Below are 25,588 nucleotides of genomic sequence, written 5' to 3'. Positions count from 1 at the left end.
TCACCATGGCCCTTGATACTGTCTATTAGACAATATGGATCAGCCTCTGACTGCCTTCAAATACTTTTCTCTGTGTTACACACGACATTTTTTTAAGCTTAAGTTATTATATATGTGTGGAAATCTTTGGTCAGCATGTGATTTTAGCTATATATTTGAAAGAATCTGGGCACGTCGTGCTGGTCCAGGGGTTAAGAATCTGCCTGTCAATGCAGGGGACGTGGATTTGATCCCTGGAAGGGAAACTAAGTCCCATATGCTATGAAGCGTCTAAGCCAATGCACCACAACTACTGAAGCTCCCACAACTTGGAGCCCACGTGCCCTAACTAGAGAATCTGCGCACTGCAACAGAAGATCCCGCATGACACGAGGAAGATTCTGCATGTTGCAACTAAGACCCAATGCAGCCACATAAATACTAAAAGAAGAAAGGATGCAGATCAAAGATAGAATATTATCAGTTAACAAGAGAATGAATTTTTAATGAGATTTATAAGCAAGGGATGGGAGGAGGAAGAAAAGATAAATTAACAGCTTAAGCTTCATTATTTTTAATATTAATTTGCTCATACCATATAGGACTTTGTGTGGAAAAAAGAATAATAAAGATATAATCCTGGCACCAAGCCCTGTTGCATCAGAGAAATGAACAGATTTTGTGGATCAATGTAAAGATAAATGAATAAATAAATGCAAGGATACCATTGTCTTATCTCTCAATGCTATTTTATTTAAAAGTTCACAATTAGAGCACTTGTAATAACACGAAAAGTTTAAAAGTGACAAAGGCTGCCCTGTAGGGAGGACTTTTCTTGTATGGAGAAGGAATAAGGACTTTGTGCTTAAAATGTGTAAAACTTAACATTGCATCAGGGGACTCAGTAGATGAACAGAATCTGTACTCTGAAGGGAATAAACATAACTTCCAAGTTATTCCAAAGTGGGCAGAAAGGAGGGGGATGGCAGAGATGGCATAAATCTGAAGATTTCACTTGGCTCAGGTTAAAAATCCAAAGAGAAACAAGAATAAAACCTCAGTGGTATCCACCATCTGCTGACATACTACAAAACACAAAATTGCAAACCAGTATCCTTTTAAGAAATCCATACTTTAAAGACCTCTGTTACACTTCTCAATTTCAGCTCTGTGTGAGGGGATGATTATATTCCTATATAAGCCAGAGAGAATGATTATTGAAAAGAAACAATACATAAACATCATGATGGAGGAGCTCATAAATTAAATCCATATTTCATTTGAGCCATTTTTAGAGTATTCTGCCTTGTTATATGAAAGTGTCCTGAGTATGGCAGATGCTGTTTAAAAATGACTATAGTATCTGTAAAGGATATATAGAAAGAGTTCAGAAGACAGGGCAGCAACTTTTTCTACCTTGATCATCATTAATCATCACTATACAATGTTACCTGCAAAGAAGCACATAGATAAACTTGGCCCACCAAAAATAAGGTATTAATAAGTGAAGGCTCTCATGAAGAACAGTTACTTAGGGAGGATTCTCTATAAAAGGTGACTGACAACAATTTAATTGTGAAAGAAAAGACTATTAAGGCATACCTAAGTACACTGAAATAAAGTTTGATATCAATATTTGTCTCTAGGAAAGAAAGCTGCAAATCAGTTCCTTTAGATAAAAAGTGGCTTAGGTTGATTTAAGAATGGAGACAGGGTGTCTCTATTTCTCTATAGTTCTTTCCCAGCACTGTACTGCCTGTAGTGGAAGAGACTCTTGGAGTCCACATTGCGAGCTTTCTTCACAGCTTCAGCAAAAAGTTTGGTCACCTGAAAATATGAGGGTAGAAATCTTAGCAACACACAGGAAATGAAAGTGAATGTTCAATGAAGCAGGAGCAAAAAGTCACAGTCTGTTCCTGATTTTCAAAGGGGCATGGGATGAAAGACACAAATATTTTTATTTAATGGGGACTTTCTCCTATATCTCAGACCTCAACATGAATAAGCTTATTTCCCACCATTCACAGAAATTAAAACTGACTCGGGGCGGGGGGGGGCGGATGGGGGGGCAGGAAATGGCCAGAAATTTATAGGGTCTTGATAAACAGTTTTCCATGTGATAAATTTGCTGGGTCATGTTCAAGTAGAAGAGAAGATGACTTTGGTAATCATTTCCTGTGGACTGGACAAGTGCTTGAACTATACCTGTATTTCCAGTTACCATTAACCTGTTGCTTTTATGCGGTGCCTTTCATTTAGACACAATGGAATAAAATTGCATATCTTTATTACATGCCACACCACACTTTATTTAGAGAATATTTGTATGTGTAATGAGAGAACCACGGTTATCCATGGCTTCTGGTTATCTCAACTCCTTGATCACCAACTGTCTCAGGCCATGACCTGCCATACTAGACCATTAATTTAGATTCTATTCAGAAATTCTTCTGCTTTCTGAAAGTTACAAGAAAGAGAGAAGAGAGATGCGTACTCTTAAGAGAGGCACAGAAATAAAAACCCTCGTGTGGACTATGTTTCAGGAAAAGAACATACCTGGAAATTAGTGAGGAGAGCAATTCCACTGTCAACAGCTGTCCTCCGAATCACATAATTATCGTGGACAAATTTAGTGTTGTTATTGGGGAGGTTAATCACCAGGTCAATGCTGCCATCTCTAATCAATCTGGAGAAATAAACAAAATAAATACAAGCTTGCAGGTGACAATGTATATTTTATAATTAGTTTTCAAACTACTAACATAAATTACTCTCAAAACCATTTAAGTCAATGGAATACTGCATTGACCGACACCTGCCCTTCTTTATTCCTAAGTAGATGTTCAAACTATACACATTCAGGGACTATAATATTTTTATTGTGTTCTTGAGAGAATGCTGTTGAATGTCTAACTAATCAAATGGAAATATACGTTTTATCTTTAAAATGCTACTGATAGCAAGAATTGGTAACTTGAGAGACAGTTATTTATTTTACAAGGAGGTGGTTCTTCCAGCATTGAAGGCCATTCCACTCCCCACCCCTCACACCCACTTCAGATCAACTGCTGCCCAGTGCCTCAGCTGATGTTATGAAATACAGGTTGCCTGATTTTGAATTAAACCACTCCACATTCTGTTGCTGGGCTGTGATAAACATTAGGGGATATTTAAATGTCAAAAGCAGGAAGCAGTACTAATTCTTGTTTTACAAAGCCCTTAGAAGGGCCTCTGGACTTCCCTAGAGGCTCAGTAGTAAAGAACCACCTGCCAATGCAGGAGACACAAGACATGCAGGTTTGATCCCTGGGTCGGGAAGATCCCCTAGAGAAGGAAATAGCAACCCACTCCAGTATTCCTGCCTGGAAAATTCCATGGACAGAGGAGCCTGGTGGGCTACAGTCCATGGGGTCACAAAGAGTCGGACGCAACTGATCGACTAAACCATGACAATAAAGAAAGGCTTCTAGCATCATTGGAATAATTTGCCTTCTTTTATTAATTTGATAATGATTTGTAGGTTACTTTCTTAAGAGCCCTAACAGATAGTATATCATATACTGTTTGTTAGTTATGACTTAGCCGTTCAGTAAGCTGTAACATCCTGGAGCAACTGAGAATTATCTCCTATGTACCTACACCACATAGTTCTGTATGTGTTAATGTATCAGTGTTCCTGAAGGCTCAGGTAGTGTGCTGAAATAAATGTCTTACAAAACCTAATGAAAAAATAGCCTAAGGCATAACATCCAACCTAATCAAAGAATGGCAAATCAGGTAATCTAATAGGTGACATTACCATATCTCACCCCATGGTGCCCTTCAAGTAGCAAGTTCTCAATAAATTGACTGTTTCATTGATGCACAACCTCAGTGAAATGCAGCCGGCTAATCTTACACTTGATATACACATATATTCACAATGCAAGCTGACATAAAACACAAAGTGCTGCATTACTTTCTTTGGGCCCATGACTCTCATCACTGAGATCTTGTTTGCTGATCGTCAAAGGAATGGACATTTACTTGGAAATATTTTGAAAGATGCTACATAACACCATGTACATATATGGCATTATGTGTTTTACAATAACAGCAAATTTCATGAGAAAGGAGCTTTACAATCAGGCACAAATTTCCTCATTTTAAATTGGCTAAATAAAAAGACTTTTAGAAGACTTACAATAGGGTAACGTGATATATTTATATCATGCGTGTGTGCATACTCAGTTGCTCAGTCGCATCTGACTCTTTGTGACCCCATTCACTGTAGCCCACCAGGCTCCTCTGTCCACGGGATTTTCCAGGCAAGAATACTGGATTGGGTTGCCGTTTCCTCTTCCAAGGGATCTTCCTGACCCAGGGATAGGCCTCTTGCACTGGCAGGTGGAATCTTTGCCCCTGAGCCACCTGGCAAACCTCATATTTATATCATACTAGTTCCCAAAGCTAGTTCTCCATCTATTTTGTTATCTCAGAATAACCTGCCCAGTTCTTACTTTCTGATGGGTGAGAGGCTGGGATTCTGTCCTTCTTGAGATGGCCATGCCACTGGGGTAGCAGGTACATTGTTGGCATTGAGCCAGTCTGATGTGGCTTCCGTGGCAAAGAGCTGCATTTAAAATTTTTTAAAATGTCAGTTACTGTATCAAGGAAAAGCTTTCATGGATCAAAGGGACCCATTAGGACACATGAGTCATTTAAAACATAGAACAGGAAAAAATGGTGAATATGAGATGCAAAATGATGTCAGAAATAGAGATTAAGACAGAATCTAGAGTTATAGGCATTTTAAATATTTTTAAAATATTTGCAATACGACAAAAATTAATAACCTCAACTGTAACTGCTTTTGTAGGAGAGAAAAAGAAAGAGTTATTGGTGGCTGAAAATTCAGTTATCAGACCAATAAAGACTCATGACCACAGGCCCACCCTGAGCCTTGGGACTCATTCTGTTTTACAGAACCAGGCTTTGTGTGCAGATATTCATGGCAAAGAAGTTTCGCCTGTAACTGTTGGAAACTATGACTTCATACGGAAACAGGAAAAGGAAAAAGGGAAAATATATGGAAATGCATTGAAACTTTATCCCAGTTCTGTGTTAGGAAAACTCTCTAGGTTTTTAGCCAGCAAATTTAGTAAGTTTGTGGTAATTGTGTTAAAACTTAAAACTAGTCTTTCTAATTAGTTTATTTCATTGAAGCTTTGAAACTATCAAGTTAGTCATAGTTTTCATATGGAGAGGTCATATCTTGCATGATTTTACTCCCCAACATTCTTCAATATTCTTTTTTGTGGATAGATTGCTGACAGAAAAAAATTAAGAAAAATAATATCACATACCTTGAAGCCTTCATTGTGTAATTGTTCAGCCACACCAAGGAATTGTGGACGGAATGATTGCTGAAATTAAAGGAATTTAACAAAATTCACTTCCTAGATACACATTATTAATTTAGTCATGCAATACAGCATTATGTCATGTCACAAAAGGAAATGTCATGTGTTGCCTCATGCTTTATATTCAAAGATGACAGGTTTCATCCTCCTAGAGCGATTATAAACTCTTATATTCTCATATAGATGAAATTCCATCCACATTGTCTTGCTTTCTACTGTCTTACATTTTACACCTAAAATTCCTTCACTCATCATTCAATCTATTGAGTGTCTGAGTACAGCGTCAGATTTACCTCTGGACTTACTTCTGGATGGATCGTTTTCCTGGTTAGAGAGAATTTAAAGTCATCCCTATGAGGTGTTCAATGCCACATCAGCCTTTTTGGATGTTCTGCCTTTCAACCTGTTCAAATTGCTGAATTCTAAGTTTGGACTGCACTTCAATTCCTAGGCCTTGACCTAGCAATTCATGCAAAGTTCTCTACAAGTCAATCATTTGGAACTCAGTTGGGCATTTACTCTGAAGCAAAGAGTGAAAGAATGGACTCTGGAGTCGCTAAGCTGCATTTCACTCTGTCTTCACCGCACGTTTGTATGAAAAGTCAACGTCTTTGAGCCTCCATTTCCTCATTTATAAAACAGTGACCCCGATATTAGTGTATCTGCTTCTTGATGGTCCACAATAAATTGTGTGACCTTGACCAATTACTCAACCTCTCTGTGATACACTTTCCTCAACTGTTAAATAAGAATAATGGTACAGAGGATGAGATGGTTGGATGGCATCTTCAACTCAATGGACATGAGTCTGAGTAAACTCTTGGAGATAGTGAAGGACAGGGAAGCCCAGCACACTGCAGTTCATGGGGTTACAAAGAGTCAGACACAACTGAGCAACTGAACAACAAGAAAATGTCATAGGGTCCCTGTGAGTATTCAATGAGGGAAGTCCTCTGTGTCAGTACAGTGATCCTGCTCGATTGCTCAGTTGTGTCCAATTCTTTGCAAACCCATGGAATGTAGCCTCCAGGCCTCTCTGTCCATGGGATGCCCCAGGCAAGAATACTGGAGCAAATTGCCATTTCCTCCTCCAGGAGGATCTTCCCAACTCACGGATCGATGGAACCCACATTTCCTGCATTGGCGGATGGATTATTTACCACTGAGCCACCTGGGAAGCCGCCAATTTGGCTCATTAATAGTTATCATTAAATCTTGTTATTATTAAAATAACTGTTTTTTCAGCCTCAAAGAGGCTATATTCCTGTCCCTGCACTCTAGCTCCTAAGCCTGGGTTCCTCTACTGGCTGTGACACTTAGAACACAAACCAGTATCATCCTCACGTATGTTTTCCTTCCCACCAGGCTCCTTAACATTCAATCTCGCTGTAGATATTTTCTTAGAATTGTGTGCTCTTCTGAAAACCCCAGCTAGACTCGTTCAATTTCTGCATCCTGCCTTTCCTGGACTGTCTGTCGCCATCAGGGTTCCTTAATTCTGAACACACTTTCTTCCTGTGGCCAAAAGCACATATTTGCAATACAGTGATCAGGATGGAAGAAAACAAGCTCAGTAGCCTACCCAATCGTCACCTTCTGACCTTGACCCCATTAACATGAATATCTGAGTAATCTGGCTAAACAGAATATACAGAATTGTACGAAGTTAAAAACATATCCATTCTGCCTCAAATGAGAATTTTTTTCACCTTTTTTGAACTGTTTACAAAAGTTTATAAACATAATATAATTTGGTTACTTTAGAAAATATTTTATAATCTATTAGAAATTAAATTAGTAATGGTTAAGAAAAGTCATGGATATGATCTTATTTCAGTTTCAGAGAAACTAAGAATTGTGATAAAACATCCAGATCCTTGCATAATTTTGATAATGTTCAGCTCACAAAACTTCCTAATACTTACTTGTAGAGGCTTTTTGAGAAAAGATCTAAATCCTAGGTAGAGACCCCAAGACAATGTTCAAATATAAAATTCTTTCAGAATCTGACCCTCTCAATCCCAGAACTGCAGTTTTATGAGAGGAAACTATTGGCAAATAGAAAAGATAAATGCAACAGGATGAATCTCAGCTAAAGCAGGCTCAGAGGTTATTCATGACAACCTTCTAGAACACAAATTGTAACCATGCCCAAGGCAGTAGCTTTTCATTCGCACTTAGGATCCAACAGGAAGAAATGGGTTTAGATGCAAGAAGTTCATGGCTAGATATAAAATTAAATCAGTATAAAATCAGAGAGTAACTCAAGACATTAAGGTAATTTAATGAGTTTTGTGGCAGTCTCTTTAAGAATAGATTAGGCAGGAGATTAGGACAATCTTTTACTCATTTGATTCTGCTTAGAAAGCAAGGGACTGAATTAAATGGCATTTTAGGTTTTCTTTGTGTTTTAGACTTCTTGAAATATAGCAAATACATGTGAAATATTCTAAGTAAACCTCTGAATTTCATCAAGCACACCTAAAATGGAACATTACCTTGTGAACCTCTGCTAAACACACAACAGAACAAGGAAGCATCAAAGCACACTGGAAGCTCACCATAAAGGTAACCAACAAACACTTGTTGACCTGTTGATACATTTGTCAATCTCAATCTCTTCCTCTATTCTCAATCTCTTACATTCCCCCCAGCAAAAAGTCACGAATAATATATGGCCATGTGATAACATAACATTGCTTAGATTTTCTAAAATACCATTTCACAGGTATAATAGTTCTCAAGACGTGGCCTCCAGAGAATCAGCATCACCTGGGAATTTGCTTAAATGATGAAAACTTGGGCCTGACCCCTAGATCTATAGCATCAGGAACTCTGCGAGTGGGTCCCAGGGATCTACAGTTTAACAAACCCTCCGGTGATTCCGATGCACATTTAAGTTTAGGAATAGGAAGAAAGAGGGGATAAGAGGACTACCCTTCATCATTCTGTAATTCAAGGTGAAGATGCATTAACCTTGGCCAAAGACACTATAGTAAGGTTGAGGGAGGAGTACTAGACTATAATTTTTTTTCTTTGCCATTTTAAAGTAAAATAAGTCAGCAAGTCCTCTAAGACCTGCAGACACCAGTCAGAACCTCATTATGGAGCTGTTTCAGTGCTGTCCCCCAAGTGGAAAAGATAAATATTCGACATGACAGTATTGGCAGTTTCCAGCCAGGGAACTACTCTGCCTTCTGGTCTGGGGTGTTGGCTTTCATAGTCACATTATAAACTTCTATCAAACATGTATTGAACACTTGTGACACATAAAATAGCCTCTCTACAAAAAGAAATTACAGCTGTCAGCTTGCATCTGAGTAGCCCCAGATTTAATAGCTGAATGAAAATACCTGGGTAAGAAACCATTTGTTACTAAAGGTGAAAAGTACAAGCTGATTTATTTCCTGGAAAACATTTGTAAGAAAGAAAGTCCATTAAAAGTGAAAAAAATAAATATATATATATATATATATATATATCCTCCAATTATCATTTCACATTAATCCAAATTCTGGCTACAGAACCGAAAGCCAAGTTAAGATGGTGTGATGTCTGTGGACTCTACAGGGATGTCAGGATTGACAACTCTATGGTTGTTCATAATGATTCTGTATAGAAGATAAAAGGTTATTCATGTCACTTGGAGTTGTCTTTTTCAAATAAAATGCTTGCTTTGTGTTTCTGAGCCATGCTGAAGCACAGATGTCAGGATGGGGGCTCTCTATGAGCATCACTGAATAGCCCAATCAGAGGGGGAAAATAGCAAGGGCTCTTGATCTGCTCTAGAGTAAATCATGTATTGTTGAAGAGTGTTCCAGAAAACTTCAAGACAAGGCAGATTGCCCACTCATGAAAACTAAAAATAAATCCTGATGGGATGAAAAGAAGTTGGAAATATTGTAGGAAAATCAAAGATGATTTTTTTGCCACATAAACCTACATCATGCCTTTCTTATATCAGGATCTATGCTTAAAAAGGCTCTCGGGAGACACACAGTGCCTGTAATAGTTAGGTTGACAAGAATCCTTTGATAAAACTTAAATCTTGATTTTTTTTCCCCCTAAGTCCTAGGTATGCAAGATTGATGTTATCAAAATATTTCAAATTTCCCAGGTAATTTGGCCATAAGATTAATAGTGAATGGACAGAAACAGTCTATATGCATGAAAGAGTAGGATAAGAAAGAGAAGAGAAAGAAAAATTAGGAAAATAAATATAACCAACAAGCGTGTATATACACTCACATGCACATACACACACACAATCTATTTATTAAATATTGAAAAGTGGTTGATACTTGCTAGTGATAAACTGCTACTTAAAATATGTGTTAAACAACCAACAATAAGAAAAAATTTTTCCTGTATCAGAGTCACTTTTGCCTTTCCTCCATAGTTCTCTTTTCCCCCTAGTTTTCTCTTGCAACCTGTTGTGAAAATTTAGTTAAGGTATCTTCAATTAAATCCTTTACTCATAGCAGCAGCTGCCTCAGGATGGGGTGATGAAGAGAAAAGGTCTTTTGAATGAGTTTATATGAATTCTTCTGGCTAAGTGAAATTGTGTTAAGTAAGCTGATTTTTTAAGTACAGTGTATCCTGAAATATAGATTTTAATTACTTTATTCACAGTTACTATAAAGTTTAGGTTTTCCCCATTCTAACTAAGATGCCCAGTGAGTTTTACCTATTAACTCTGATTAGCACATTCTATTGTATTGTTCAGTCAAATTTATGACTATACATTAAAAAAAAATCACTACAAATTAAAATCTTCCATATAGTGAAGAGATTATACATTGACTATTGGTGATGGCAGCTTTTCTTTGCTTCCCATGTAAAGTAGGTTAGAAAATGGTTCTTACTTATCTCTAGAGATTTAGAATCTTGATTAATTTTACCACAGCTGCAAGTATTTTATTAAATGTCAGTTTATTAAATGTTTCCTTGAATATACTTTTAAGCTCTGTAATTAAAATACATATAGATTTAAATTCCTGATGTTATGCACACATGCACAGGAAGAAAGTTCTTTGCAAAAATTCATGTAGCTACTAGAACATTGACTTATTTTAAAAAGAATAAACTGAAAGGTAGAACATTGCTTTTAGAAGCCTTCTTTTTTCCCTATGAACTTCCTTCTTCCCCTACAAAGCAAAAATTCTGTTCACTGTTGCCAAAATCATAATAGTACTTCATAGGGATCAAATTAATTTTTGCTTTACATTTCCCTGCAGCACTGGAACCAAACAAGGCACAATTTTATACATCACTGCCTTCTTAAAGTGGTATTTTAAAATGTTAGCACTGTTATGATTAGTTGTGAGGATGGGGACTAAGGGCATGGTCTCCTCTGAATGCCCCCAGGTCTCACATTAAACTTTAAGCCATAACTGGAAGCTGGACAAATACTCTCATACTTGTGACTTAATAATACTTAATACCCATTATAACGTGATGAGTCTCTCATATGGTGTGAGGTGTCTCTAAACTGCCATTAAGCTTCACAATTGTGAGTCATCTTGTTAGCCTCTGTTCTAACGGTTCTCCATTGCCCTTCTGGCACCTTCATGAGGCAGAATCCCAAGTTACTCTTTGCAGAAACTTCTCCAAAGCCACCCATCCAGTCCCCAGAATCTAATTTGCTGACACTAAGGCACCCTAATGCAACAGCATCTATAGTAATAACCCACTACTTGAAAATATCTGGTATTATTCTAATTATAATTTTATTGATGTGTACAGAAAAGTGCAGGGTTTTGATTGAAAGTATGGCAGGGGTGATAGATAAGACCATCTATTGTTTTTATAGGCCCAGGGATTGCTAATCTCCAATAAAAGTGAATGATCAGTTGAGAAACATCTATTATTTTTTAGAAAATTTATAAACAGTTTTTATATTCTTGCAATAATTATTCCAAAGAGTAATAAAAGTTTCCTGGCTCCCATTTTGCCCTAAGATTTACATTTGACTTGCAATAATAAACCAATGATGTCTTTTTCATCGTATGAAGATATTCACTTACAATTACTACACTCTGATTTGACGTAGAAGGTTTACCAAGTAATAATATTTCAAGAACCTTCACAGTACACTGTGGGATGGGCTGACTTTCGTAAGACCATTAGGCCACTGCCCTTTAAGAACTTTCAGTCATGGAGAACTTTTAATTACGTTAAGAACATTTCTCAAATAATGCCCATGTCTTCTTCAACTCTGAATATTTGATATTTAGTAGAAACTGAAATGTGAATGAATGAATGTAATGAAGGCAGGAACAGAGGCTTGGAGGGGGTAATATTCACTTCAGTTTGGGATATGTTGGTTTTGAGACATCCAGATGGAGGTATTCAGCAAACTGCTGGAAACAGAGGATGGCTGAGGATAAAGATTTAAAGACGATAGTTTTAAATGGGAGAGTGGATAGCCATGAATGAGCTGGCAAAGGGGAAAGTTAACAGAAAATGCTAGACACAGACACAGAAAGAAGCCATGAGACCAACTATGAAAATTTTATATTCAGAGGCTAAGGAGATAGTTCTGAGAGCAAGCCAGGTAGGAAAGATGTAACCAAGGGAAAGGACAGAGTCCTTTTAAAGGTACCCTAAATGCCACTCAGAATAAACATCCTTCACTAGAGCTTTCTTTCTTTCTTTCTTTTTTGTTTATTTACTTATTTGTATTGGCTGCTACAACAGAAAAAGGCAAAAATTCAAGGAGCATACAGAGAAAAAGTGTCTATTATTTCTCAAATATCCTGGCTTTTTAGTGGAATTTTAAAAATATTTCCCCTCTTCTCTAGCACCATTAAGGTCACTTCCTCTAACCAGCTCCCAGCACATGTCCACTGTCATGCACACAACCCCACACCACCTACCTGAATTCCAATCAGGATGCCTTTCTGGGGTATCTTAAATCCTGTGGAAAGCATTGCTTTTAGGAAAGCTGTATGAATACCTTCACCAAAGCAAGCCACCTGTTTAGAAGAAATGAAAAAATAAAGTAAAAGGAAGCAAATGACAGTCACCCAACCCTACCAAAAAAAACCCCACAAATGAAGTCATAGATTCCTATCTAGATTTTATTGAGTTGCCCAAAGACCATGCAATCTGAATCTAGGGATTAAAAGTCTGGCTAGGGCAGATGTATCTTATGTTTTTAATTAAACATAATGAATGAATAAGCAATTCTTTCTCCATCCAACAACACTCCATGGAGCAACATAACTGGATTCTACTGTGAGATATTTGGATACAAATTACAGCTTCTGGCCCATAATACAGTGAGCTGCCAAATGTTAATACGACTTAATGTTTAAATAATAGTAGATGTCATGTATACTATGCAATAATGCATGAATTCATGGGTCAGTAGCACAAATGCATAACTGCTAATCAATTGGTTAGGAGTTATTTCATACAAATAGGAAAGCCTTCTGAGAAATTCAGTAAATCTGTGAAAATCTCAAAGGAACTTGTTCGTTATTATTACCTTCATAAAATGAGGCAATGTACCTTGCTATCAGTTCTCAATACTACAGCCCAAAGTAAAAAAAAAAAAAAAGAAAAAATCCAAATTAATATATAGTGTTGGGATATGCAGAGCCTTCCTGTAGGGTAATAGCACTACAATATAACTACAAGTTGATTAGCTACCCTAACTATAGAATAAGGGGTTAATCTGAGCATGATGGAAGTAAGCCTTGCGGGTACATCATTATTTGACACAGGTACAGAATCACCATTACAGTAAATAACACTGATGGCTAATTTCATTCTTTAAGCAAATGACTCCTTTACTGTCAAAGGAAAGTTCTCATAACTATGATTTTTCAGTGGACCACCAGGACCTGATGCTTTTTACATCACAGTGAACATTTTCCGTGTTCAAGTATTGGCTAACCAACTTAAGGAATGTCAACCTAAGTTAATGGGATCCAAACCCTACTGAAAGAACCTAGGCAATTTCATCATAAGTGCAAATACAAACACAAGGTTTCAGCAGTTTTCTACAAAAAGCACAGAAAGTCGTTAAGGAGATACTAATGGTAAAGAACCTGTCTGCCAATTCAGGAGATGCAAGAAACGTGGATTCAACCCCTGAGTTGGGAAGATTCCCTGGAGAAGGGAATGGGAAACCACTCCAGTATTCTTACCTATAAAATCCCATGGACAGAAAGCCTGGTGGGCTCCAGTGCATGGGTCACAGAGAGACAGACGCAATTGAACACAAAGATTAAGACTTATCATCCCCACCTCATCATTAGGAAAGCTAAAGTTTTATTTAATCCCACAACAAGCCATTTTAACATTGAAAATGTCTCTGGAGCATAACTGAGATTTCACTGAGCTAGAATTATTATTCTGATTTCAGTAATAAAACAGAACTTGTAACATCACACTAAGTGACATTTGGAAATATGACTCTAATAATGGAAGAGGAATTATCTCTCTGTACTTCTAAAACAGATACGAGGAAGGGGAGGGCTGAATTTCTAATTCTCTCATATGTTCGTATTTCAACAACTCCAATAATGTATGTCTGGAGGCAGAATGGACACAGGTGCTGAAAACAGATTTGCCATACCAGAGAAAACAGCATAAAGGAAAGCAGATCTCACCCTGATCTGAATCCTAGGCTAGCTGAAAACAGCCCTGCTACTGAGTGACCATGGGATCAAGAAGAACATCAGGGGATCTCCTTAAATGCCAGAGAAATTCAATGTTACGTCCCTTGTCTTCGAGTTAGGTTTTCCCGTCTATTAAATTAACAGAAGCAGCAAAGATGCTAAGAGAAGGCAATCATCAGTCCAAATACAAACAAGATAGCCATTTATTCCTCACTGCCTCCCTTCCTGTCTCACTTGGCTTCTCATCACAGAATTTTCTTGTAACCAGGCAACCATATAAAACATCACATATTTGTTGCAATTAAGTCTTTTCCCCTCTCAGGTTTTCCTCAACACCAAGAGGAAACAATGATGCCTCCTGGTCTGATGTTGCCACTCTGGTGTGCACTGATGAGAATCTGAAGGTTGTGTATAGTAAGTCTGTCAAGGGCTAGGTGATTCATACAATGTCCTGACACTGACATGTAGGGAACTCTCTGGAATCTGACAGCTCTCTACAGGAAACACATTTCACATTCTTAAAGAAACCTCCAGCTGACAAAGGCTCCAACACAAGTGAAGAGGGACATCCAGTGGTCAGTCTCATTATAGTTTTTAGATAATCCCCAGGCAGCTACAGTTGCTTTGAAAAACAGTGGTTCTGGGACTTTGCGTATACCTGCAGATCCCACCGTATTATGGCCCCATTATCTTTTTGCTGTCGTACATTCATTCTACATATTGCTATTAAAAGCTCAATGATCTAATTTCACAATAGCAAGGCAAATTAGAGGGGATGAGAGATGCTTTACAGAGAGACCTGAGAACCTTAAAATAAAAAGACCTGGAAGGTATTTACCTAGACATCTAAAGAAATATTTGAAAGATGTTCTCAATTTGTAATGTAAAAATGAATGAAACACACATGCATTATAGTCAACTGTTGAAATATAAGTGAGAATTTAGACTCTGGGCTACAAAATTCAAGGATTTTTTTCTTAGCTCAAAATTCCCAGGCCATTTCAGAGTTATTCTGATCACAAAAGAAGTGTCCTGCTTACTACTTACTAACTTACTTTACTATATTCTGATCATAAAATCATAGACTTCAAAGTAGATTTAATGAAAGTGTTCATGGATCATTAACTAGTTACCTCTCCAGTGGAAGCCATCTCACATCGCAGAATGGGGTCAGCATCTCTCAACCGGGGCCAGGAAAACATTGGAGCCTATCAAAATAACGGGTAGGAAAAATATGTGAAAGAAGGGTATAACAAGAATAAAGGAGAATAAATATATTTAATGAATCATCTCTCACAGGATTCATTTAGGCTATGGTAGACACATAAAAAAAAATCTTTGGTCCAAGCATCTGACTTGAAAAATAGCTTTAAACCTGTGTTCCAAGAATTTCTTGAGCTTTTGGCCCAAAATTGGGTTAAATAATCGCAAATTATTTCTGTAAATAGGGCCCCAGTGACCAGTCTAAGCCAATGTTTCTAATCTGGCCTACACATATTCTTACTGGAATGATTTCAAACAAAGTCTACTGGGCATTGGTCTCCCCAGACTCAGAGTTCAAACACACTTTTTCCTTGGTAGTCTTTTGAAACCTTCTTCTTGTTCTGATCATTTGGACTTACAACAAGCCACCTTGCCAGAAATGTCTGTCTGCAAGCTGACTTCTGAGACATTAAGCTCTTGTTGACACCTCTTAAAAAGCTTTGAAAAATATTCTGCTTGGAATACTTTTGCCCAGAACTTTCATATGAACTAGAACATAGATAGGAGTGCTTTCTTTCCATTTATTTTACCAATGCAATTCACTAAGACTCAAATTTTTGTTTCTTTAATATATCTATTTATCCAGCCTAAACTATTCCTTCTTTGATTCAGGCATGCCTCTAAGTCATTATGGGAATTCTAGCTTGGAGTTATTTCACTGGGTCATCTTAGTCATTATTACATTATATCCCTGCCTTCCAGCCTCTCTCTACCTCAACCATTGATATCTACCCACCTCCCTAGGACAATATTAAGATTGACTATGAAGAAGTAATTTGACAAAAAAATCAAGATTCATGTACAAGGATAACTAGGAAAGAAGTAAACCAGAAGACAGTGCATTTTGAAAAATTCACATCTATCCATCAGTATTGTTACTAGTTGGAACTTGTTTCATACACATGTGTGCATATACTTGTGTGTGTATTCCTGTGTATAAGAATAAAGAAACGTGAGTTTGAAATTCGTATACAGAATCTCCAGTGGAAAAATACTTTGGGGGTCCTTTTACTTACTGGTCTCAACAATAAAAGCCTATGTATATATAATCCCACTGAAAATTTAACAATTTATGTTGTGTCATAGCATCCAGGAATAAAATGCTACCCTAAAATAAGAAGTGACATTCTACCTCAGTGTATTGTAAAATCCAAGGAAATCCTAAATTATTAACTTAAATAAGATTAATAAATATTTTTTGATTTATAGTTTCAACTTAAAACTTCCACTGTAAAAGTCAAAAGTCAGAGTCTCAATTGTAACACAATTATGGTTGAGGTCACTAGTATATATAAGAACAGAAAACTCTGAAGGCATCCAGAATATGTAAATCACATAAATATATTCTACAATATAAATTAATTTCATTGTGCACTTTATCTAAAAAATTCAGATATATTTACACAATATCTCACTAATCCTCATACTGTCCAATGATGTAGTTAAAGGTCATAATTATAAATACTCTGTTCATGGGCATACTGAGGCAGCTAGAGGTGCACAATGGATTTATTATAAAGTTATTTGAAATATACAAATATATATAGGCATTTCTTGTCTTATGATGCTTTGTTTTATTGTGCTTTGCAGATACTGAATTTTTTTTTAAATTGAAGGTTTGTATACTATGGCAACCCTACATCAACCAAGTCTCTTGGCACCATTTTTTCTAACAGCATTTAATCACTGTGTCTGTGTGTCACATTTAGTTCTCACAGTATTTCAAACTTTTTATTACTATTTTATTGTTATTACTATTGGAAAAGAGATTATGACTCACTGAAGCCCCAGATGATAATTAGTATTTTTGAGCAATAAAGAAGTTTTTAATTAAGGTATGTGCATTGTTTCTCTAGACATAATGCTATTGCACACTTAACAAACTACAATATAGTGTGAATATAACTTTTATAAGCACTGAGAGGCCAAAATTTAGTGTGGAATTAATGTGGTGGTCTGGAACCAAACCGACAATATCTCCAAGGCAGGCGTGTATTTAGTGAACAAACCTTACATTTTCCTGGTCATTCTTCATAAAGGTGCCATCAATTTCATTACCCTCACAGTACCACTACAACAAAATTATACCACTAAAGAAATAGGAGCTAAGCAAAGGCGGTGAAGACAGTAAAAATTTAAGTAACACCACAAGGTAACACTTTTTTACAAGACTCATGTATTCCTGAAAGCCTTGGCATAATTCAAACCTTATCCTAAAAGTTATATCCAGAATTTCCATTTACCAACTAACCTGGCAACATTAAGCATCACCTTCGTAAATGTAGTTTATGTCACTCAGCTAGTTGGTTTCAAAGTTATGTAATTCTAAATTTTTTTTTAAGTTTTGAAATGCACAAGAGTACACATAAAGTTGCCTATAGAGAAACTGCATTGCATTATTCAAAGCAAACATTATAAATCCCTAGTCTAGCACTTTAGTTAGAAGGTTCATAAAGTATCAAGATTATTTTTAAAATTATTATTTTTGGCTAAGCTGGGTCTTTTTTGCCCCATGGCATGTGGGTCCCTGGGACCAGGGATCAAACTCACATTCCCTGCATTGGAGGGCAGATTCTTAATCACTGGACCACCAGGGAAGCCCTAAGATTATTTTTTGATGAGAAATTATTCCTTTAATTCCTTTGGAACTTAAAAAATGGCTAAGATTTTTGAAAATATACCTTTATTGCAACATAATCGGCGGGAATTATGGGATGCTCCAGTGTTGGAAGGGGTTTCTCATCAATATTCTCACCAATCATCACCTTGGTGGCCACATCAATGAAGTCTATTCCAAGTGTCTTGGAAACAAAGGGGAAGGATCGAGAAGCTCTCAGATTACACTCAATCACCTGGAGAGATAACAAAATTCAAAAGAAGAGAAAGGATGGTAAGACACAATGACAATATTCATCTGCTCCCTGCAACTTGGGCCCAGCTCTTGCTTTGCCAGCCTTTTCCTTGTCTCCCCCGTTAGACTTATTTTTTTTTTTTTCATTTATTTTTATTAGTTGGAGACTAATTATTTTACAATATTGTAGTGGTTTTTGCCATACATTGACATGAATCAGCCATGAATTTACATGTGTTCCCCATCTTGAACTCCCCTCCCACCTCCCTCCCCATCCCATCCCTCTGGGTCATCCCAGTGCACCAGCCCCAAGCACTTGTCTCATGCATGCAACCTGGACTGGCTATCTGTTTAAACTAATTTTTTAATTTAAGGATAATTGCTTCACAGAATTGTATTGGGTTTCTTCCAAACATCAACATGAATCAGCCATAGGTACACATATGTGCCCTCTCTTGAACCTCCCACTCACCTCCCTCCCCATCTCACCTCTCTAGGTTGTTATAGAGCCCCTGTTTGAGTTCCCTGTGTTATACAGCAAATTCCCATTGGCTATCTATTTTACATATGGTAATATAAGTTTCCATGTTACTCTCATCATACATTTCATCCTCTCCTTCCTCACCCCCGACTCCAGGTCCGTAAATCTGTTCTCTACGTCTGTGTGCCACTAGTAGACTTTTGCTAACTGGTTTCCTTTCAATCCTTTTGTTAACTGGTTTCCTTTTTGGTTCCATGGTGGTTCAGATAGTAAAGCATCTACCTGCGATGTGGGAGACCCAGGTTCGATCCCTGGGTTAGGAAGATCCCCTGGAGAAGGAAGTGGCAACCCACTCCAGTATTCTTGCCTGAAAAATCCCTTTGGACAGAGGAGCCTGGTGGGCTACAGTCCATGGGGTTGCAGAGAATCAGACACGACTGAGCGACTTCACTTTTTCTTTCCTTCAGTCAGTATCTTTGAACTCTGACTTTTCCCCACCCCTTTCTGCCGCTCCATCCCCACACTCTCTTGACAGGCGTGCTTGTGTACTCAGTTGTTCGATCGTGTCTGATTCTTTGTGACACCGTGGGCTGTAGCCCACCAGACTTCTCTGTCTGTGGCATTATCCCAGCAAGAATAGTGTAGTGGGTTGCCATTTCCTCCTCCAGGGGATCTTCCCAATCCCAGGAATCAAACCTGCATCTCCTGCAGCTCCTGCATTGACAGGCGAATTCTTTATCACTAGCGCAACCTGGGAAGCCCCACAAGCTTTTGACAAATTTGTTTTTATGCAGAGTTCAGACTGTGCCACATTCCACTGGAAAGTCTTCAGTGGATTTCTACTGGCCCTGAGAGTAAAGTCTAGTCCTTGACAGCCTTCTATCCTCTTGCTTCAGTATAGCCCTCTATGTTATCTTGTACCACTTTCCTGGTCTCAGACTTTCTTTCCAAGTTTACTTCCCATGATTCCCCCGGAAAAATAATCTTGATAAACTGAACTGGTCACTATCTCCTAAAACACACTGAACTTTCCCATAGATGTTATATGTGTACTGTCCTCTCTATCTTCCTTTACTTGTCATTCATTCCTTAAGACCCAGCCCAAATTACAAAATCTTCCTTGAAATATTTTATTCTCCACCCAAAGAAGGCATATGACACTCAATTACATGCTCACACACACGTGCAGACACAGACCCCCACCCTCACCTCGCTCACACACACAGGCTCTCCCTATTCTATGCCTCCAATAGCACTTTATTTGTACATCCCTGCCAGCAGCTATTATATTTTAACTTATGTTATAGTTATCTATAAATTCATCTTCTTCCCAGTTCTCACTAAATTATGAATCTTTGAGAGCAAAAACTGGGTTCTATACATCTTTGTTGCCACCTTGGAACTTTGCATAGTAAGTGAGGAGCCATATTGGTTACTGATTAGTTACATTAAATAGATTAAATTAATTAAGACTAACCTAAACACCCTAACATTTTTAGAATTTCTTTCTTTCTTTTTTATATTTTTGTATTTATTTATTGGCAAATGGTATCCAAAAGAGCTTTCTTTTCCAGGAAATGAATAAAGCAAAACTCCAGTGCATGTAATTATGACTATTCCACAATAATCCGAGCAGATTATGATGGTCACTGCATCCATCTACACTGTACTGTAGGTGGCAGGCAATGACCTTCTTTACAGTGGATCAGGGTGTTTACAAAGCTGTCACTGACACATCAGTGCCTCTAGGACCAGTGCTTTCAAACAACGCAGGTATTATACGCTGTGCAACGCCCCACACTAAGACAGAATCAACTGCCAGGGTCTCAGCTGCTCTATGGCTGTGCTCACAGGGACATAAACCAACAGGACCTAACACAGCAGTGGGGTCCCCTCAAACAGCTTGGCGTTTCTTACCAAGACGTCATTTCCTTTGACAAGAAACTGGACGTTGAATGGGCCAGAGATGGCAAAAGCCTTTGCGATCTTTCGGGTAGCATCCTTCACCTAGATCAAAAGGACAATGATACCGTACTAAAGAACATTCCTTAGTTTAAAAACAAACAAAAAAGGTGCAGCATCTTAAATTTAGATTTCTTTCATTTCTCTTTACAAAGAACTATATCTCCACTAATAATGGAGTAATAATAATAATAAAGTAATAATGGAGTAATAATAGAAGCCATTCTTAGGTTTCTATTAACAAAATAATAATTATACCAAATGTTCTAAATATTCACAACAGGACAGCAGGGAAAAGAGCAAATAATGGTACAGGATTATCTTTCTACCAAATGCCCTATCTACCTACCATCATATACTCTGGTTTAATTCTGAGGGCTAAATGGAATCTTTTCAGTCTGGTTGCTTCAGCACCAAAAGCTGCAGTCCAAACTCTGTATCAATCTAATGACCTACCTGCTGAGAAGTACAGGCCCTGAAATTACATGGTACTGCAAAGAGACCAGAGAGATTTCTTTTATGTGCTTTTCTTTTGCCCTGGACTCTGCAAGGGTGGATATTACGGTCAGAAGGAAGCACGTCCCCTTGCAGGGAGGCGTGTGTCATCTACAGGAATTCCTGTATCCAACCAGAGCCAGAAGGATCACATGCGAAGAGAGGACATTGGCTGCTGGAATCCACAGCTCCTCACTCACGGATTTACATGCCTTTGCGGTTCAGCAACTCAATCAGTTGCAAAAGGAAGCAGGGTCCATGACACACTTCAAAATATCGGAGTTTTGAGATCATTTATTCTGATATGAAAAATTAAAGCACACTTGAAACCCCAGGATATTGGCCCTTCATGCTTCTGCCATTGCAAAGCAACCTGCTACCTTCACATTCTAGAACAAGTCAAGACCTTTGGAAACCAGCCCAATGTGCAACTAGCCAGACAAGCTGCCGCGAGTCTGATGGCAGGATTATTGGGAAGTATCATTTAAAAAGCTAGTCCTCACCTTACATACCTGAAGACTATAAAGGAACATCCCCAACTTATTTATGATGGCAGTCTCTAAGATGAAACCTAGCAATGCATATTGAACACTGAGGCAGAATCATCATTCTTGGAAAGGTCATTAAAGTAGCAGTTTCAAGAGAGGCACTGGAAGAGACATATCTTAGAGTACTTTTTGAGTGAGGGTAAGGGTAGACAGTGAAAACATTGGTTCCAGAAGGTTCTCACGTGACTGCTGCATATCTGTGTCTAACTGAGAACTATTACTTTAGGTGCTGCTCACCTGTAAGTGGCTCAAATATTAGAATCATCTGCAGCAGTAGTTGTCCAAATGTAGTCCCCAGGCCAGCAGGAATAGCATCACAAGGGAACTTGATAAAAATGTAAATTCTGGGGCCCAGAACTACAGAATCAAAACTGGGGATGGAGTCCCACAATCTATATTTTAACAAGTCCCCCAGTGGTAACTGTGAGCACAATTAGAGGACTGTTGCACTGGAATACAATCCAGAGATCTAAAGGGCAGAAAAGGAAGCTGTTATCTTTAAAATACACAGCAAACTCAGAGGAAGAAGTCCCCTTCGTAATTAAATTTTACCTGGGGTGTGTCCTACCCTACTACTTAGTTTAAAAAACTGCTTTTAATCTTTTCCCCTCTTCCACCTTTATTTATAAATGATGACCTTTTCAATGGCTCCTTGGCTGATGGTTTGTGTGGGCAGCATCAGAGTAGCATCCCCCGAGTGGACACCTGCATCCTCCACGTGTTCAGAAATGGCATGGGAAATGACCTGGCCAAAAGAAGATTTGAGAAAGAGTTGTCAGCTCTTCTTCAATGAAGCTGCTGCCTGGAATACCTCCTTAATTCTAACAGATACCTCCAGCATTGAGCAATTTCTTTGCTAAGTCTCCAAAGAGGGGGCAGAAGGAACCGCACATGCAGCCTCACCAAGCCTCTCTGTTCAGTGACAGATCACCTTGTGGGGCAGCTGAGAGTATCTGAGAGCTTACCTCCCTATTTCATTGATTAGAATCGATATAAATGATAGGAAAAGAAGGCAACTAAGCCAACTCATGGCATTGCTGGTAAAGAACCCAACCACTAATGTAGGAGACACAAGAGACATGGGTTCAATCCCTGGGTTGGGAAAATCCCCTGGAGGAGGATACAAAAACCCACTCCAGTATTCTTGCTCGGAGAACCCCATAGACAGAGGAGACTTGTTGGGCTACTGTCCACAGGCTCTCAAAGAGTCAGACATGACTGGGCAATTGAAACTTTCACACTAAACTTTCAAGCCAACTTGTAATGACTTTTAAGAATAGATAGGAAACTAAAGCATTCTGGGGGCACTGGAGACATCTTTGTCCTTTCCTTCCAGGTTAAAAAGTTTTAAACACTGGAAAAGAAAAGACTGGAGAGGAGAATTCAAGCTTAGGTAAATGTCATAACTTAGGCAGATCCGAAAGAAAATGTAAGATCTGAAGATCAAGGGATTCTTGTCACCTCCACACCATAACCAAATGAGCTAATTTGCCACCTACAAGAGATCTTTAAATGGAAATTTGAGACAGGAGAGAGTGCGTGTTTGGTCACTCAGTCATGTGTGATTCTTTGCAACCCCATGGACTGTAGCTTGCCAGGCCCTCTGTCCATGGGATTTTTCAGGCAATAATACTGGAGTGGGTTGACATTTCCTCCTCCAGGGGATCTTCCCGAAGATAGAAGGAAAACAAGAGGAAAATATTCTTGTCCTCTTTTAAAGGTAAGAAAATCAAGGCAATATAAGAACAAATAATGCAAGTACAAGTGTCTATATGACCAAGACAGGATTTTGAACCCTTATCTGTCAGATTGCAAAGTTTATGGCCTCAGTCACTATAACCTAAATGTTAACAGTATGTGTATCTTCAGAAAATGATAAAGCTGAGAGTGGGGGAGAATAATTGGGTAACTGTAAAAGACTTAAATAAATTACAGTGAAAATTTGTTTGTCAGATTCACAGATGACCTAAAGCAAAGTGACATCTGAGTGCCAGTACTCCTGTTGTTGCTTCCCTCATAGCTCAGTTGGTAAAGAATCCGCCTGCAATGCAGGAGACTCTGGTTCAATTCCTGGGTCAGGAAGATCTGCTGAAGAAGGGATAGGCTACCCACTCCAGTGTTCTTGGGCTTCCCTGTGGCTCAGCTGGTAAAGAATCCACCTGCAATGCAGGAGACCTAGGTTCGATCCTTGGGTTGGGAAGATCCCCTGGAGAAGGGAAAGGCTACCCACTCCAGTATTCTGGCCTGGAGAATTCCATGGACTGAATAGTCCATGGGGTCACAAAGAGTCAGACACAATTGAGCACCTTTCACTTTCACTTTCATTCCTGCTGTCACTTATGAGTTCTGGGACCTGGGCAAGGTACTTTAGATGTTAGCCCTGGTTGCCAATAAGACAGGAATGAAAATGGTATCTGCCTCATAGAATGTTTGTAAGGATAATAGAGAACACAAGTACAGAGTTTGGAATGATATTTAGTGTAGAGTAAGCACTCAAATTTTTATACTGTCTAGAAATGGGCAGGCAATGTCCCACTGACCAAACCAGTCAGTCCCAAAGGAAATCAGTCCTGAACATTCATTGGAAGGACTGATGCTGAAGCTGAAACTCCAATACTTTGGCCACCTCATGCGAAGAGTTGACTCATTGGAAAGGACTCTGATGCTGGGAGGGATTAGGGGCAGGAGGAGAAGGGGACGACAGAGGATGAGATGGCTGCATGGCATCACCGACTCGACGGGCATAGGTTTGAGTGGACTCCGGGAGTTGGTGATGGACAGGGAGGCCTGGCATGCTGTGATTCATGGGGTTGCAAAGAGTCAGACATGACTGAGGGACTGAACTGAACTAAACTGATGCTTTGTATAACCAAAAGAGTTAAACAGAAAACAAATGACAAATTTCCAGGGATTGGAAGGAAAACTAAGAAAAACTGAGACAGCATATTATAAAGCAAAAACATCACTTTGCCAACAAAGGTCCATATAGTCAAACCTATGTTTGTTTGTTTGTTTTTTCCAATAATCATGTATGGATGTGAGAGTTGGAACATAAAGAAGGTTGAGTGCTGTAAAACTGATGCTTTTGAACTGTGTTGCTGTAGAAGACTCTTGAAAGTCCCTTGGACTGCAAGGAGATCAAGCCAATCAATCCTAAAGGAAAACAACACTGAATATTCATTGGAAGGACTGATGCTGAAGCTCTAATACTTTGGCCAGCTGATGTGAAGAACTGACTCATTGGAAAACACTCTGATGCTGGAAAAGATTGAAGGCAATGGGAGAAGAGGGCAGCAGAGGATGAGATGGCAGATAGCATCACAAACTCAGTGGACATGAATTTAGCAAAAATTTCATGCAATGATGGGCTCAATAAAGGATAGAAATGGTAGGGACCTAACAGAAGCAGAAGATATAAAGAAGAGGTGGCAAGAATACACAGAAGAACTGTACAAAAAAGATCTTCATGGCCCAGATAATCACGATGGTGTGACCACTCACCTAGAGCCAAACATCCTGGACTGTGGAGTCAAGTGGGCCTTAGGAAGCATCAAGACAAACAAAGCTAGTGGAGGTGATGGAATTCCAGTTGAACTGTTTCAAATTCTAAAAGATGATGCTGTGAAAGTGCTGCACTCAGTATGCCAGCAAATTTGGAAAACTCAGCAGTGGCCCCAGCACTGGAAAATGTCAGTTTTCATTCCAATCCCAAAGAAAGGCAATGCCAAAGAATGGTCAAACTACTGCACAATTGCACTCATCTCACACGCTAGTAAAGTAATGCTCAAAATTCTCCAAGCCAGGCTTCAGCAATACTTGAACCATGAACTTCCAGATGTTCAAGCTGGTTTTAGAAAAGGCAGAGGAACCAAACATCAAATTGATAACATCCACTGGATCATTAAAAAAGCAAGAAAGTTCCAGAAAAAACATCTATTTCTGCTTTATTGACTATTCCAAAACCTTTGACTGTGTGG

The 25,588-nt window shown here is 38.6% G+C and overlaps 1 protein-coding gene across 1 annotated transcript in view; it reads right to left on the bottom strand.

The window, feature by feature from the left end:
• Positions 1-706: 706 nt before the first annotated feature.
• The window catches only part of CPS1 (carbamoyl-phosphate synthase 1), a 143,912-nt gene continuing 119,030 nt past the window's right edge, over positions 707-25,588 (bottom strand). Inside the window, exons 30-38 of the mRNA XM_070458598.1 lie at positions 22,249-22,356; positions 20,524-20,613; positions 17,956-18,126; positions 15,145-15,219; positions 12,260-12,358; positions 5,325-5,384; positions 4,479-4,591; positions 2,536-2,665; positions 707-1,806 (exon numbers count right to left, since the gene is read on the bottom strand). Coding sequence (XP_070314699.1) covers positions 1,708-1,806; positions 2,536-2,665; positions 4,479-4,591; positions 5,325-5,384; positions 12,260-12,358; positions 15,145-15,219; positions 17,956-18,126; positions 20,524-20,613; positions 22,249-22,356 — 945 coding nt within the window. The 3' untranslated portion in view covers positions 707-1,707. The remainder of the gene's footprint in view (positions 1,807-2,535; positions 2,666-4,478; positions 4,592-5,324; positions 5,385-12,259; positions 12,359-15,144; positions 15,220-17,955; positions 18,127-20,523; positions 20,614-22,248; positions 22,357-25,588) is intronic.

This window comes from Odocoileus virginianus, chromosome 30 (genome assembly GCF_023699985.2).
Source record: "Odocoileus virginianus isolate 20LAN1187 ecotype Illinois chromosome 30, Ovbor_1.2, whole genome shotgun sequence".
Taxonomy (NCBI): domain Eukaryota; kingdom Metazoa; phylum Chordata; class Mammalia; order Artiodactyla; family Cervidae; genus Odocoileus; species Odocoileus virginianus.
This window is presented reverse-complemented; position numbering and strand designations above follow the sequence as displayed.